Source organism: Olea europaea, chromosome 1 (genome assembly GCF_002742605.1).
Source record: "Olea europaea var. sylvestris chromosome 1, O_europaea_v1, whole genome shotgun sequence".
NCBI classification, from domain to species: domain Eukaryota; kingdom Viridiplantae; phylum Streptophyta; class Magnoliopsida; order Lamiales; family Oleaceae; genus Olea; species Olea europaea.
In genome coordinates this window covers 2,982,103-2,997,967 of record NC_036237.1, presented here as the reverse complement: position 1 = coordinate 2,997,967, position 15,865 = coordinate 2,982,103, and the positions used below count along the sequence as shown (strand labels likewise).

At 36.2% G+C, this 15,865-nt stretch overlaps 4 protein-coding genes across 7 annotated transcripts; 2 read left to right on the top strand and 2 right to left on the bottom strand.

The window, feature by feature from the left end:
• The first annotated feature begins 323 nt into the window (after positions 1 to 323).
• Positions 324 to 5,795, top strand: LOC111372587 (extra-large guanine nucleotide-binding protein 3-like). Its single transcript, XM_022994990.1, has 8 exons — positions 324 to 1,329; positions 1,425 to 1,562; positions 1,903 to 2,007; positions 2,119 to 2,304; positions 2,595 to 2,745; positions 3,966 to 4,210; positions 4,625 to 4,794; positions 5,014 to 5,795. Exons 1-8 carry the CDS (start codon positions 340 to 342, stop codon positions 5,588 to 5,590), a joined length of 2,562 nt encoding a protein of 853 aa, XP_022850758.1. The 5' UTR covers positions 324 to 339; the 3' UTR covers positions 5,591 to 5,795.
• Positions 5,796 to 6,032: 237 nt separating this feature from the next.
• On the bottom strand, positions 6,033 to 8,193 carry LOC111372751. Of its 3 annotated transcripts, XM_022995176.1 has the most exons (4): positions 7,794 to 8,145; positions 7,599 to 7,681; positions 6,556 to 6,611; positions 6,033 to 6,336 (listed from the first exon to the last, which is right to left on the bottom strand). In XM_022995176.1, the coding sequence occupies exons 1-4, from the start codon at positions 7,963 to 7,965 to the stop codon at positions 6,258 to 6,260; spliced, it is 390 nt and encodes a 129-aa protein (XP_022850944.1). In that variant the 5' UTR covers positions 7,966 to 8,145; the 3' UTR covers positions 6,033 to 6,257. The 3 variants fall into 3 exon arrangements, with proteins under 3 accessions (XP_022850944.1, XP_022851056.1, XP_022851001.1); XM_022995288.1 differs by lacking the exon at positions 7,599 to 7,681 and having other exon boundaries at positions 7,794 to 8,193; XM_022995233.1 differs by lacking the exon at positions 6,556 to 6,611 and having other exon boundaries at positions 7,794 to 8,163.
• Positions 8,194 to 10,366: 2,173 nt separating this feature from the next.
• On the top strand, positions 10,367 to 10,894 carry LOC111393806 (SKP1-like protein 4). The gene has a single exon (XM_023019860.1). The coding sequence runs from the start codon at positions 10,404 to 10,406 to the stop codon at positions 10,860 to 10,862; it is 459 nt and encodes a 152-aa protein (XP_022875628.1). The 5' UTR covers positions 10,367 to 10,403; the 3' UTR covers positions 10,863 to 10,894.
• Positions 10,895 to 11,089: 195 nt separating this feature from the next.
• Positions 11,090 to 15,865, bottom strand: LOC111372299 (potassium channel SKOR-like). 2 transcript variants are annotated; one of them, XM_022994677.1, is made up of 13 exons: positions 15,421 to 15,865; positions 15,109 to 15,333; positions 14,953 to 15,016; positions 14,299 to 14,638; positions 13,916 to 14,211; positions 13,739 to 13,819; positions 13,575 to 13,673; positions 13,257 to 13,481; positions 12,822 to 13,010; positions 12,554 to 12,629; positions 12,153 to 12,369; positions 11,949 to 12,070; positions 11,090 to 11,454 (listed from the first exon to the last, which is right to left on the bottom strand). In XM_022994677.1, the coding sequence occupies exons 1-13, from the start codon at positions 15,606 to 15,608 to the stop codon at positions 11,213 to 11,215; spliced, it is 2,364 nt and encodes a 787-aa protein (XP_022850445.1). In that variant the 5' UTR covers positions 15,609 to 15,865; the 3' UTR covers positions 11,090 to 11,212. The 2 variants fall into 2 exon arrangements, with proteins under 2 accessions (XP_022850445.1, XP_022850369.1); XM_022994601.1 differs by having other exon boundaries at positions 12,153 to 12,447; positions 15,421 to 15,864.

Below are 15,865 nucleotides of genomic sequence, written 5' to 3'. Positions count from 1 at the left end.
ATAAATGTTGGTTGATCATTTATTCCATTATAGTTCTATGATTCGAGAGTATCCTTTCTGCAGAAGAGTTGTATGCTGCAGTCGGGGAGGATCAAGGATGAAGTGCTCCTGTAAAGGAATCTGTTGGTTCTATCCCAACTATGATATGTATAATAAGAAACAGATTTTAGAATACTAAAACTCTACAGCTGCCAATTAATCTGACTCCAATATATGATAGAGAAAAGCTGCATAAAGAGGCTAAATTCTAATTATATACATTCCTATAGAAAACCTATAGTCTATACCTTCAATTCTCTCTAAGCAGACAGAAAATCATGGGAAGAAGTGTTGAAGAAGATGTTACCGGAGGGTGCTCCATTGCCCGATGAAGATCACCTCGACTATTCTATTTCCGTCGATTATCATGGCCCCACTCTCCCCTTTAATCTTCCAAAACCCGATCGAAATCCCAGAAAAAAATTTGCCAACTTTTTCCCCAAACACTCTTCATTTACTCATTACAAAAGCAATACCAAATTTGATAGCAACAGCGGTAGCAGCGAAACGATATCGTCGAAGAAATCTCCTGATATTCTTATCGCTTGTGATGATGATACTAATAATAATGATGATGAAGTAGGGGATCACGAGGTGGGAGACTGTTGTACACGTAATTGTAAGAGTTTTGATGAGAGGGAAACGGAAATTAAAAGTGAGTTTGGGATTATTACTGGGAATAAAGGGAAAATTTGTGGTAGGTGCGGTGAAAAGGATAGTGTGTCGTTGTGGGAAAGGGTTGATGATGAAAATGAAGTTGGTGATCATGACATGAGAGACTGTAGTTTAAATCATTGTAACAATTTTTCGAGTTTTGATGAGAGAAAAAGGGAAAGAAACGGAGGGTTTGGGATTATTATTAGGAATAAAGAGAGAGTCTGTGGAAGGTGTGGTGGAAAGGGATGTAGGTGGTTCTCAGGGGAAATGGTGGGTTGCTTTGTGTGTGGAGCAGAGTACTGTAAGAATTGTGTGTTAAAAGCCATGGGGTCGATGCCGGAGGGGAGGAAGTGTCTGGGATGCATTGGGAAACCCATTAACGAGGCGAGGAGGGGGAGCTTGGGGAAGTGTTCGAGGCTGTTGGTGAAATTGTGCGGCAGTTTGGAGGTTAAGCGAATAATGAAGGTCGAGAGGGAGTGCACGGTGAATCAGGTGATGCCAGAGCAGGTGGTTGTGAATGGGAGACACTTGAGGGAAGAAGAATTGGTGGAATTGCTGGGGTGTGTGGTTCCTCCAAGGGATTTGAGGCCCGGGCAGTATTGGTATGACAGAGATTCCGGGCTTTGGGGGAAGGTGAAATGTGTTATTGAAGCATGATTTCTTTAGCATTTGTCTTTTGATATTCGTATGATGTTTTCTTAAGATGTTGATTGTTCAACTTGTTGCAGGCCGGAGAGAAGCCAAATAGGATTATAAGTTCGAAATTAGATGTTGGAGGCAAGCTACAGATTGATGCAAGCAATGGAAATACGAGGGTCTACATAAATGGCCGCGAGATCACAAAAGATGAGCTCAGAGTGTTAAAGGTAAAAGGTTTCTGTAAAGTGGAAATTATCCTTTCACATTTCTCATCTCTGTTTTCTGAGGAATGTTTGTGCAGTGCATTCTATAGTAAATTAGCTCTAAAAATGAATTGGTATCAAAATTCAACTTAAGTTTCTCGTAAGGCGGGTGTCTTGGATTCTGATAAGAGTGAATAAATCCATCTGATAGTTGTAGACTCATAGGAAACCACTTGTTTGCAACTATTACTACTTGCAGTTACATTAAGTACCCGTAAACTTTCTTACATTTGTTGGTACTGACTTAAAACCTAAGTTATTGCTACTTGGAACTTGATTTGTCTCTGCATTCTCTTCTTTTCAGTTGGCTAAGGTGCAGTGCCCTTGTGATACTCACTTTTGGGTATATGAGGACGGATCCTATGAGGAAGAAGGGCAAAACAACATTAAAGGAAACATATGGAAAAAGGTTCTCTCGTACTCTAATGAAATATTCTTTTCATGTTCATTGATACTATGTTCAATTATTTGAAGTTGTTCGATTGGATTGAAAAGTTGAGGTTGGCTTCTTGCTAGGAAGGCGTCCACTCGTTTCATTTGTTCGCTATTTTCATTGCCTGTGCCACCTGAAAGTTCTCATAGTACAAAAGAAGAACCTACTCTATTGTCAACTAGGTCTATTCCTGATTATTTGGACCAGGATAGGGTCCAGAGACTTTTGATGCTTGGATTTGAGGAGTCTGGGTCAAGCACCATTTTTAAGCAGGTACATTTTATAGTGTGGTTCTATTATTTTTGCTTACTCAGAGAGAGAGAGGATTATTCAACTGAAATGAAAATTACTGTATTCAAGCATTGGAGGTCATCCAACTTTGGTGAAGGTCCATAATAATTTCCTTCCTAGATACAGTTTTTCCATCATGCACCTAGAATATATCTAATTTAGATTTGGAAGAGTACATTCACAAAAATGATTCCTCCTCCTCTTTGTATTGTTCTATGTTATTGTACCCATTCTTTTAGCTGATTGAATTTGTTATTTTTTTCATGTAACAGGTTAAATTTCTATATGCTAACAAGTTCACTGCTGAAGAACTGCAGAATATCAAGCTCATAATTCAAAGTAACATTTACGTATATCTCAGTATCTTATTTGAGGGAAGAGAGCGCTTTGAAGAGGAGGCTTTGAATACGGAAGAGTTTTGTGGTATGTATGATTAGTTAGTCTGATGCTATTAATGGATATTATGGATTCCTTCTTCTCCACCTCCCCTTCTCTTAGACAACATATGGAAGAAACCATTATTTAGTAAAGTATTACCTCAAAGATTCAGGAGCCCATCAAAGTTGCAATGAATTCTTGTTCTTACAATACGATGTAGTAAACTTTTTGCTTATAAATCAATTCAGATTCTGTGACAAGATTTTGTGCTCTTGGTCAGAGAATAGGAGAAATATGACTGATATTTTACTAGTTATATAATGAACATGTTATCTGGATGGCATTCATCTCATTGATCATTTGGTAGTGAACTTTTTAGGCTCACCACTCTAAAGGAGACACCCTCCTATTTGTTGAAAGCTATCCAACTAATTATCCCTCCATCTAAATAAAAAAACTTTGAAGCTATTAACAGTGGCTATCTTAAGATTGTTAATTGTCACACTCATTTATCAGAAAGCAGATTTCTCTCCTATGCTGCATATTTATTTCCAATAAAAAAGTACAAAATTTGAAAATTGTTCACACTCTTTTTCTAGCTAATGAGGTGAGCAGGGGCTAAACAAGAGAAAACTGAAGATGGCGAACAGTCACTGATGGGAACAGGAAGTCTATCCTATCTAAACAAGATGAAGAGATAGGAGTTTCAATTAGAGACTATATTTCATTATTTTATTAGATAGGATTTTATCATTTTAATGGTTGTTAGTTATCGGTTCTTTTAGATTTGAGTTCATTACCCCAAAAAAGGAAACCTATTTTTTTCAATTCTTTTTCACCACATTAATATATTGAATCAGAAATGTAGATTTTTCTCCTCCCAATTTTTTCTTCTCTTCTCTCTATTCTCTTTATGTATTACGTTCTACATCAGTAACTTCCCATATCTTGGAGCACGGGATCTTTTCTGCTTCACATTTCCCCCTGAATGGGGAAGGAGATGAGGCTTCAATTACATATATATATTATCTTATTTACGTTAACTCAATACATGGAGGATTCAATGGAAATTCACATAAATTGAGTAACAGGAGCAGGGTGGATTAAATATGAGTTACATTTGTTCTTCTTGACTATATCTAATGGGATCTATGTGGAGATTTCTCATATCTTTTGGAGCTAGTTGGCATTTCCTGGTGCCTTAGAGAACGATTTTGAATACGGGCACGAGCTCTTACTCTTGTTTACCATTGCAAATTATTCAGGTGAAATGGGGCTTGAAGGAAGTGAGCATTGCATCTATTCAATCAACCAGAGAATCAAGCATTTTTCAGATTGGTTACTAGATATCATGGCCACTGGAGATTTGAATGCTTTCTTTCCTGCTGCAGCACGTGAATATGCTTCTGTAGTAGATGAAAGTTGGAAAGATTCTGCTGTCCAGGAAACTTACAAGAGGAGGGAGGAACTGCACTTTCTCCCCGATGTAGCTAAGTATTTCTTAGACCGGGTATGATTTAATAACTTTCTCCTTGAACTGATAGACTGTTGGCAATAATTTACTGATTGAAAATATTTTGGGATGTCATGGAACTAATTGTGTCAATACATGTACAAAACATGATTTTTTTTCAGTGAAAAATTCAATAATAGCCCATACTTGTGAAATTTTGAAGTTACGGGAAATAAAAATGCTGGAACCAGATATTTTATCCTCCATTTAAAAATGCTGTTCCCATTTTCTCTCGTCTGATGTAAGATCATATACAAGGCTCTGAAGGAGCAGCCAGTTATAACCAACCAGAGGATCTCACGGACTAAGTCATCAATTCATCTATCAAATATTTTTATATTAAAATCTAAAATCGAAATTCTCTATGTGCTATTGGCAGTGTGATTTAAACAAACTTATTGTGTTTTCCAGGTCATGGAGATATCATGTAACGAGTACGAACCTTCAGAAGAAGACATTTTATTTGCTGAAGGAGTCACTCCCAACAATGGACTTGCCAGTATTGAATTTTCCTTCGATGATCGTAGCTCCATGTCTGGAGTGTACAATGAAAATTTTGAATGCCAACCTCCTTTGACAAAGTGAATTCTTATAAGAAATTGCAAAATATCAATTACGGACATGTTTGGTACAGCACATTAAACACTACTCAATAGTGTTCTAAAATCTTTTCAATTATACTCTCAAGTCCTATCCAATTCTATGTGCCAAACATGCACTTCCAGTCTCATCTTTCTTAGCTGAGAGTTTTAAGTTCTCCTATATAAAACAACCCTTTTCTTTTTCTATGCTGTTTTTAGGATCCAATTGATACGCCTCAGATTTAATGGACTGCATGGTGGCTGCAAATGGCTGGAAATGTTTGAAGATGTGAGAGCAGTGATCTTTTGTGTTTCCTTGAGTGATTATGACCATGTTGGGAGCCGGGGTACGGGTCTTCTGGAGAATAAGATGTTGGCAACCCGAGATTCTTTTGAGTACATCACGAGACATACTTCATTTCAGGGCAAACCATTTGTTCTCCTCTTGAACAAATATGACATCTTCGAAGAAAAAATCAACAAGGTTCCATTAACAGTTTGTGAGTGGTTCCGCGACTTCAACCCCTTGAAGCCTCGCACCAACAGCCAGTCCCTGGCACATCAAGCGTATTACTATGTAGCCGTGAAGTTCAAGGAGTTATATGCGTCCATCACGGGCAGAAAGCTATATGTTTGGAAGACGAGAGCCCGGAAACGAGCATCAGTAGATAAAGCATTCAAATACATAAAGGAGATCATCAAGTGGGAGGAAGAGAAGGATGGAGACATTTATGCTATAAGTGAGGATTATTCTCTCTCTATTACTGAAACGAGTTCTTCACATTACTGTTTCTGACCTGAAATTTTACTTGAGAATTTTTTTTTACAGAGTTCATGTAGGAACAAAAAGTGCATACGGAAGCATTTTTTTCATTGGCTATGAATCCTCTATCAGATAGTGGACTTACCAGATGCATACACCTTTATAATTTGTAGTTATAAGAGTCCCATAAATGAAAATTCAGAAGAAACAAAAAAAGCTTTTAAATTTTTTTTGTGTATTCGAATTTTCCAGACTGTCTCCGATGATATTGCATTGATGAGAACACTCAATAAAATCAGGGGCGGATCCATTGCATACTCTGGGCCCTTAATTTTTGACATTTACAAAGTGATCCACAAAATTTTTTAATCCATAATTTTAACTCAGAATTTTTACATAATTCTATCTTGCCCCCACAGAATCATGATACTGGGTTCACCCCTGACTAAAATGACACAATATGGAGTCCTCTAGATTGGCAGAATATGGTATTCTCATGATTGAAAGAATTCTAACGTCCCACTGTTCGAAAAGAAATTATTATAAAATTGCACAACTTCAGATCCCTACTACAAATACACGACGAATTATTCAACATAAAACAGTAAACATAAACTGTAAAACGAAAAAATAATGGCAGTGGTAGATGCATAATATGCTTCACTATCGATGCAACTGAATGGCTAAGCCACTGAATCTTCTAATGCTCCTTGTACCTCTTCTCGACTTCCTCCATGCTCTGAATATCCCTGTGATACTTGCAAATACGGTAGATACACCTGCACCAGCATTTAAAAATATCAAAATATCAAAATTGAGGAAAGAAGGATCGAAAACTAAACCAGAACCTAAGTTAGCATGTTTGGTAGAGAGTATTGGACAAGACTCGACAGTGTAATACACAAGATTTTGAATTTTTTTGTTCTAAACACTATAGGGTACTTCCGAGTCCACCTCACCAAACGTGCCAAAGGTGGTCAGTATTGTTAGCCACATACCAATACAGAAGGCAAGCTGAAACACACAAAACTGCATTCCTCTGAGCCTTGTAGATCTGCAACTCACACAAGCGGGCAGAGTTTGAATCAAGAACATGCAACCTAAGTGGTGGCCTAAACCAAAATCTTTAGTAAAAGTAGGAATTGGTAATAAACAGATAAATCTTTTTCCACATTTGTGCAAATCAAAACAAAAGGGCGTGGCATAGCTAAGAGAAACAATCAATGGTAATATGCACAATATCAAGACCTGCTGACAGATGATAAAACCACTTACAGGTATAAGTGCGACTGACCAAGCTCCCATCTACCCCCCCCCAACTTGAAGGTTATCATTTAAGAAACGTCACACTCTCGTCAAATGTTAATGGACTACATAACGATTAGATTATTTTGAGGAAAGATGAAAATGATTGCTACCGCAACATGGACTACATTAAGGAGTCACAGCTATAGAACCCCAAGCAGATAAGTCACTACCTGACCATGGATTACTAAGAAAGAGACCAAAGATGCATATGCTTCAAGATATTAGGGTTTCCATCAAAACAAAAGGGCAGACTGTGACTAATTCACAACTCCACTACTTCAGTGCAATTTTCATCTTTCCATTTTTCTTGGGGTTCTTATACTTAAAAAATTTTAATGGATACTCAGAGGTTTTTTCGCTAAGAAGAGAAACCACAGGGTGATAACAAACAGAGACAAAAAATACAAATATTTAAGGGTACATATTCCATCCTTCAGAAATTATGTTTGACAAACAACTTCAAGAACTGAAGAAAAAAATGCGGAATACACGAGAAGCCTCGAGTGAAAGCAGCGGATAGCCTGTACTCGAAGAATTTTCCTTGCATCAAAATCCAAATTAATGCATAACGTGCTAAAGAACATGGAGCAAACTAGTTCAATTAACAATTTTTCTCCTTCATTTTTTTTTTATAATTTTTATTTTTATTTATTTTTTGCTTCAAATTCACAATTACTTCCACCGTTAACTTTCCAAAAGTCTTGCTAAGAGATAGAACCCTAAAATTAATTACCGATTTCTCATAGCGATCTCTTTCAGCAGCAGTGCAGATCTCCCCACTACACATCAACCGATGCTCATTCTTCCAATATATATCTAACACAAATAAATAAAATCAAATAAACCCCCACTTCAAATTACAACACCCAAAAATCACAAACAAAATAAATAAATAAATTTTCCAAAAGAATAAAGATAAAAAACATACCCAGGAGCTGAAAAGCGGAGAAGGGTACGACGAAGAGTGAAGGCTGGAGAATAAGAGAGATCAATGACACAATACGAGATTTCAGAGCCTTTGGCGAAGGTAGAGTTAAGAGAATTGCAACCCCTGCCTCTGCCGCCACTACGTATGCCAGTATCATCCATTGCAACGCCATTTTTCCTTCGATTTTTGAAGAATTTTCTCTGTTATTGTTTTCCTTTGGTAGAGTCGCTTCTTTTTTTTTCTTCTTTTTGAGTGGTTGGTTTATTAATGAGCTAAGGTTGAGCCAGGGTGCGTCAATCGGGTCGACTAATCTGGAGACCTCAAAACTTTGATTGGACCTTTCGGTCAAGAAATATCTATTCCTCCACGATTCTCTGCAAAACAGCTCACACCCGAACCCACGGGGGGAGCCAGCATAGTCCGCACTTCGACAATCAAATTAGAATGTGCGAAAACAAGGTAAATTTTTTTTTTTTTAAGAGTTTGTTTCATTATAGAACGGAATTACCTTGTGGTGTACATAGAGAAAAATAGACGACAATAGTAAATAAGAGTGGTGGCAGGTAAAATGTCACATCTATCTTAATTTTATTAAGGTAATTAGCGCAAAACGTCTCTATCTTTTAAGTTTATTATGAAAAACGTTCATATCTTTCTTTTTTTTTGACATTTTTGCTCTTATTTCCATCTTTAATTGCGCTAAACGTCATTTTTACCATTTTGACGTAAAATGATCAAAATACCCTCCTGTTTAAATTAAACAAAAACAAAAAGAATTGAAAAATAAAGAACAAATTGCACTCCTACTCCCAAACTTTTTAAAAAGTGCAAATCGGTCCAAAAACCTTATTAAAAATAAAAAAAATTCTCTCACTTCACTAGGCGCCGTCCGTTGGTATCAATTTATTTTTTAACTTTGTTTAACTTTTTTAACAATAGCCATCACCATTGGTAACATGGACCATGCTACACTACCAGGCCTGTAAGAGGTCTAGTAGTGCAACCCCTCTCACAATTCGGGGTGGGGTGGAGGTGGGTTTTTGGGGGGATATTTTTTTAATCATGGGGTCCGTCGAGGTAAGAGAAAATGGGAGAGAAGGCCTCTATCAGACCTTTTATAAGTCTGGTAGAGGAGCATTGTCCTGGTAACATTATACAGACCCCAACAAATCCAAATTAACAATATCCCACGAAATGCATATTTATTATATTGTGAAGAAACTGTGGCAGAGCAATTACCGTTTGGAACTCCTAAATCAAGAAATCATAATGTCAAGTTTTTCATTCAACTTTTGTCCAAATTAAGTCATTCAAAGGAAGACTCCCAAATTGAATTGAAAGAGTTATTAACCTCACTTGCACCAAAACCTATGTTGAAATTCCTCTGCTCAGTGGGGTGTTTGGTCGAATAGTTGGTGCTGCAAATTGAGTCATTCAAGCTTCCTTCAAGTTGAAAATCATCACTAAATTGCCAAAAAGAAGACTGATTTCCATTCTCCATTTCCTCTTCAACTTTGAATACAAGAATTAGTTAAATTGTTGATACTGAATTCTGAAATGATAATATGGGTAAGAAAGGGTCTGGGATAGGGAGCGGGTACATAAAAACGTAGAAAAGTAGGAAATTTCTAGGAAGTGGATGACATGTAGCACATATGGAACGTATGGACCTATAGTTGCAATTTTATTTTATTTATTTATTTGTTTAAATATGAGGGTATTTTGATCATTTTATGTCAAAAAATGGTAAAAGGAACGTTTAGCACAACGAAAGGTAAAAATAGGAACAAAATTGTCAAAAAATGAAAGGTAAGGATATTTTCCACAACAAGCTTGAAAGGTATGAACATTTTGTGCCAATTACCCTTTTATTAAATATTATATTATTGTCATATGCTGTGTCACAGCCGATTGTTACGTTTTTGTCAATTTGTATATATGATCGGTTCTACCATACGCAAAAGGTGCTTGCACATCTAATCGATGTATTCGCTATAACTTTATTGGTCAATTCAAAGGCCTCCTTATTTGTTTAACAAATTCTCGTAAAATAGTGTATATGAACCTAATAGCCAACATGTAAGAATTCAGTGGTGTTATTAGAGATTGATTACCAAATTGAACCTAAAGAAATTGAATTCCTACAACACTTGCTCCACTTGTTTAGATATTGAACACACTGCGTTTTAAAATAAAAGGAAAAATATTGAAAGTAAATTTTGAAAAATAAATTTGTGTGTTTATTACGAAAAATGAAAGTATAGAACCTCGGAGTGAAATTTTATTATCGTAAATATCAAATTCTACTAGATAATGATATGAATCTCTTCAAATGAGCTTGGAATTTGATCAAACATATATATATATATATATATATATATAGGTTATAAGTTTATAGTTATATTATATTAATATATTTCATACATTAGGAAATATTTCCTAATCCCAATAAAAAAGGAGACCAAAATCAATTTTGATAGTAAAGTCCTAATATGACATACCCCAACTCCATCAGTATATATATTAATCAATTTCCATAACTTCTTCCCCACTTTTTTTCTTTGTCTGTAACTTTCTCTCTAGGGTTTTATTAAAAAATCACGTACAATCATGTCTTCCCCGGAAGAAAAGACGCTGATTTTGAAAAGTTCCGATAATGAAGAATTCCTGGTGAAAGAATCTGTTGCAGTTCAGTGTATAACAATAAAGAATCTGGTTGAAGATGGCTGTGACTTGGACGCAATACCGTTGCTGAATGTTGATAGCAAAAATCTGGCTTGGATCATAGAGTTCATGGAAAAATATGCGGATTCTACGTCGACCGATGCGGAAAAAAAGGATTTTGACACGGAGTTTGTGAAGAAGCCGTTTAACGATGTTCTTGGGCTGATCTTAGCAGCAAATTATCTCAACTTCCCGGCATTAATGGATGTAATGTGTGATGCTTGTGCGAACGAAATGAAACTCTGGTCAGTAGAACAGGTTCGGGAGAAATTCCATATCCAGAATGACTACACCGAAGAGGAAGAGAAGGCAGTTCGTGCAGAGAATTTTTGGGCTTTTGAGTAGTTTTAATCATCTTTGAATCCTATTGGCAGTTTCTAGGTCCCCCATCCCCCCAAAACATCTAGATTATTTGACTTTAATTACGTTTATATTTTTTATTCAATTCATGGATTTACGAAAATTATTTATGTTCTTGGTTCTATTTTCTTTAATTAATGCATGGATGTGTTGATGTATGTATTTTTTCTGAGAAAGGCCATAGGCAGTTAAAAAAATAAAAAAAAAATCACTAAAATTCAAAAAGCCTGAAAAATTCAGTATCAAAAAAGTTTATAATTACACTGTTCTATATATATTTATATACGTTCTCTCTACACACTCACAGGATGATACTCAGAACAAAGTTGGGTGATTCATTGGGCTTCACCAACTAAATATAGCTTTTCAGTATCAGAAATCATGCTTGTATCCAGAATCTTGCCTCCGTTACCAGATAATATAAAGGAACCACTTGTAAAATTTAACTGCTCTTTTGCTGTTTCAATGAGCTCTTCAATGGTTTGTGGAACCCATAAAACAACTCCAATACTCCTATCATCTCTACAATCCCATGGCTTCCCTGGGAAAACTGTGCATTTCTTTTTTTGCGTTTTACCTGTCACTCACGAATGCCAAAATAAAATCAAAATAATGAAATTGGAAGCAGGAGAAAACGTCGAATATTAGCCAACTACATGATGCAAAAACAACAATTTCACGTAATGCAATGATATAGGATTTCAATATGTAAGATCTATGAGTCATCTCATAAAAAGAGTTCAATAAATCATAGGACCGATAAGAGGATTGAACCGTTTATTCTATAAATGTTGGTTGATCATTTATTCCATTATAGTTCTATGATTCGAGAGTATCCTTTCTGCAGAAGAGTTGTATGCTGCAGTCGGGGAGGATCAAGGATGAAGTGCTCCTGTAAAGGAATCTGTTGGTTCTATCCCAACTATGATATGTATAATAAGAAACAGATTTTAGAATACTAAAACTCTACAGCTGCCAATTAATCTGACTCCAATATATGATAGAGAAAAGCTGCATAAAGAGGCTAAATTCTAATTATATACATTCCTATAGAAAACCTATAGTCTATACCTTCAATTCTCTCTAAGCAGACAGAAAATTCTGACAACTGTGAAATCCTTGCATCTTCCAGTAGCATAATTAGACCTTTGTTTCCACCTATGCGGGCTTCGTCCAGTGGAGTTTTTCCCCATCTGCAAATAATATACGTCCTAAATGACCAATCCTCATCTAGTTAATAGTTAAAAAACAAAATGAGTACTAGTCGATTGGTACCTGTCTGTTGCAAAGACACTAGCCCCACTTTCTAAAAGTAAAATCGACTCTGGATACAACCCTTCTGATGCGGCTAAGTGTAGAGGCGTTCTAAGATCATAATTTTTCGAGTTTGGATTAATGCCATTTGCCAAAAGCCTTTTCAGGAAATCTAAGTCTCTACTTGCAACCGCTTCACACAGACAATTTCCAGCATTATCTATAGACAATGAAGCCCCTGCGTTCACAAGCAAAGATGCCACTCGGTCATGGCTATTCTTGATCGCTTCATATAATGGAGTTTTCCCAAAATTATCTACAAGAACAGTTCAGCCAGAATGAGTTCCTCATAACAATTAGGGAAGAGAACTGCAGACTTTTTTGTACAGGGTAGATGGCAATTGGAAAAACCAGAAACTTACCTCTAATGTTGATCTCGACTTTTCCTTGGATAAGGAACTGAACAATATCTTCATACCCATTCGATGCAGCAAGATGCTGTAATTAAATAGTTTTGTCTCTCAATAACTGAAGGATTATAAACATTACGAAATAATGTTTGTTTCAGGTTATTAATGAGGTTAACCAAATAATAAGATAATGATGAAATAATTGATGACTAATAATCAGTTCCCTTGTAATCAGTTTCCTGATTACCAAATCTGATTTCATGCATACTTGGTTACATACCAGAGCTGTTCGTCCATTGTAATCAGCCTTATTGGGATCTGCTCCTGCTTCAACGAAATGTCTCAGTCGATGCAGATCTCCATTATGAGCAGCACAATTCAATCTCATAGCATACTCCGATTCATTTTTTTCAATATGTGGAATAACATCAGACTCCATTATGTCACTTCGAAAGGTAGATTCTTTTCCCTGAAATTCACAAATGCACAGTCGAAATTCCTTTTCAAAATTACTCGAAAAAATGCCGGTTGTTTGTCTTGAGATTTTTAGGACAGCATAAACAATGTTCCCTATAGCACATACTTTCATATTTTTTAATTTTAAGAACATACCTTAAATTTAACTTATTAATAATAATATAGTTGGTAAATAAAGAATCTCTCAGAAATTTGGGATTATTCCCAAACAGAGGCTAAGAGCCCACGATCAACTTGCCTCGAGAAGATTATTGATAACGGTGCGCCCATCACGAAAGTGAATCTCAAGAATGTCTATGAAAGCTTGCTTATCAATGCGCAGGAGCCTAGATAATTCAGTAGCTTGGACTGTACGACATTCTGGGATGTTACAGAGAACAGAAATTTCACCAACTGAACTGTGAGTATCCAGAGTCGATAAAGATCCTTGCGTTTCAGGATCTTCATACTTTTTAACTTCTTCCTGAATCCAGAAAATATTGGACCGCATGCTTTCTAATCACTATAATTGGAGATAGAACAAGAGAAATCAAATACGGTTAAGGAAATGTCATACCAGTTTACCATCACAAAGGAAGTAAAGTTGATCCACAGTTTTGCCGTCTTCTATAATCACTTCTCCGGGAAGGAAAAACTCTTCATGCACTCTGATTGCCTGCACATTTAGTATAATGAGTGAGGATGTCTTAAGCAACACTAACAGACCTACAATTTACTTACAATTTGCTTGACAAATCCGTCCGAGCACCCTTTGAAAAGAGGAATTTCCTTAATGTGCTGTTGGTACAATTTTCTTGATATCTGCATAAGAAAAATGTTCAGAATATTCATCACAGAGATCGAGACAGAAAATGCGCGCAAGATTAATAATAGTTATTAGAATTCTCATATGGGTACTTTAGCTCGTGTAGCAAGTGGAAGATCCTCAAGAACAGAAGCGTTAGTGTAATTTCTCTCGTACTGTAATCGAACATGGCGTTCCACCTCTTTGCTTATGTTCTGTCCGAGCTTCTTTGTGTTCATATATTTAATAAGTTCTGCCATTTTATCCCTAAACCTTTCTGTTTTGGATCCTTTCACAATCAAGGCTGTCATGTTACCAAGTAAATATGCACCGAGAATCATGTCAAATGATACATAGATCATGACAAATATCATTTCCCTGACATTTACTGCATGAATATCACCATAACCTGCAGCATTAATTAAATAAAAATATTAGGACCCTGTTAAGAGTAAGAGCACCAGTTTCCATGGCAACAACTGCGAAAACAACTTACCAACAGTTGCCATGGTAACGATAGCAAAATAGAGTGATGTTACATAACGCGTCCAAAGATCAATCTCTCTGAAATTTGTGTAACTATAGTCACCGAGCTGTAAACTTCCGATCCATGTATATCCTTCTTTCGATGAAGGTAGAGTCGTAGCCAGATAGTAAAATATACACGCAGCTGTGTGCGTGCAGTATAATTCAACCACGAAAAGCTTCACAATTCTTGTAAACAGATAATTGATTCGTATGTTTTTCTCCAGCTTCTCGAAAAATTCTGCCACTCTAAATACTCGGCTTAGCCTAATCCATAGCATATACCTCACTGCCTCCTTTTTGCCACAAACCTGATCGAGGCAGATAACTTAGTACAAAGTTTTCGAATACTTTGGTCAACATTGTCCTACAATCTTCCTTAAAATTTCCAAATTTTAGTTAAGAAAAGGTAGTGTTATTAGGAAAACTCTCTTCAGATTTCGAAACTTTAGTTTCAATTTCATGAACTTATTCAAAACAGAAGCGCTATCATTGTAGAAGTTCCCGTGTAACCTAAAAATAAATAAATAAATCCAATCTCCTTACTTCTCACTTGTATAGTTGTATAACTTGTCAAACCAAGAAAATGTAGAAGAATAAAAGGTTTAAATAGGTTTCGAAGAACCTTGTATATGGCATCCCATGGCAAGCAGCCCAGTAGATCAACCAGAAACCGAGATTTCAAATACCTGTAAATATTAACCCTTGATTCCAATTGGTAAAAAGACAAACTGAAGAATGTAAATAGCAGAATTACAGTTTTAAGAAGTACAGTACTAACCGAATGGCGATGAGATTGTGGTTGGAGACGAGGCGAAAGAAATGGGGATCGCGATAGTCGACAAAAAATTGGACAACGATGTCAATTAGAAAAGCAAATTGGCCTGCGATGTCGAGAAGGAAAAATTTATCCGGCAGGCCTCTGAAGAATGCAAACTCTAATGGAGTAAAGAAGGACGAGTACACTGCCCATATCAGAATGAATTGAGTCCATGCCAAGTACCACCTGCAATTACATGAACATACAGGTTAAGAACTATAAACTGAAATGGAATACTAAAATGATAATGCAAGTACAATGAAGAGAGTTCACCAGTTATCTGGATCTATGATATAAGCACGAGAATGGCTTCTTCCTCCAGTTCCATAATCTTGTCTTGAGTAGTTTCTCAACACTTTGAACCAATAGTTCCATGATAACCTGGAAGTTTCTTGAGTATCCTCATCTTCTGATTCGTCGTCTCTCTTACTTCTACCTCGACTACTATATATCTCGGACATGTTTGACAGACTAGATTGAACAATACTAAACGATAATCACAGAAAAAAAGAAGTTCAAATACTGTCTAGTTTCGTTCATTACCAGGTAAAACTATCTTATTGATCCAATGTATTTAAGAGACTATCCATTTATTCACTTACATATCTTGGTGATGAATTTAGGACAATGTGTGGTGGTAAGTGAATCAGATTGAAAATCATATAGGACAAGGAATTATATTGTCTGCTTCTATCAATTTTTCAACCTATTCTTTATC

Coding starts and splice junctions, on each gene's coding strand:
- LOC111372587 (XM_022994990.1), top strand. CDS start 340: ATGTTACCGGAGGGTGCTCCATTGCCCGATGAAGATCACCTCGACTAT. Junction 1,330..1,424: donor ATTCCGGGCTTTGGGGGAAG/GTGAAATGTGTT, acceptor AACTTGTTGCAG/GCCGGAGAGAAGCCAAATAG. Junction 1,563..1,902: donor ATGAGCTCAGAGTGTTAAAG/GTAAAAGGTTTC, acceptor TCTTCTTTTCAG/TTGGCTAAGGTGCAGTGCCC.
- LOC111372751 (XM_022995176.1), bottom strand. CDS start 7,965: ATGGCGTTGCAATGGATGATACTGGCATACGTAGTGGCGGCAGAGGCA. Junction 6,612..7,598: donor GAGATCGCTATGAGAAATCG/GTAATTAATTTT, acceptor TGTGAGTTGCAG/ATCTACAAGGCTCAGAGGAA. Junction 6,337..6,555: donor TCAGCTTGCCTTCTGTATTG/GTATGTGGCTAA, acceptor ATGCTGGTGCAG/GTGTATCTACCGTATTTGCA.
- LOC111393806 (XM_023019860.1), top strand. CDS start 10,404: ATGTCTTCCCCGGAAGAAAAGACGCTGATTTTGAAAAGTTCCGATAAT.
- LOC111372299 (XM_022994601.1), bottom strand. CDS start 15,608: ATGTCCGAGATATATAGTAGTCGAGGTAGAAGTAAGAGAGACGACGAA. Junction 12,448..12,553: donor AGTCGAGATCAACATTAGAG/GTAAGTTTCTGG, acceptor CTGTTCTTGTAG/ATAATTTTGGGAAAACTCCA. Junction 12,071..12,152: donor AGTGTCTTTGCAACAGACAG/GTACCAATCGAC, acceptor TATTATTTGCAG/ATGGGGAAAAACTCCACTGG.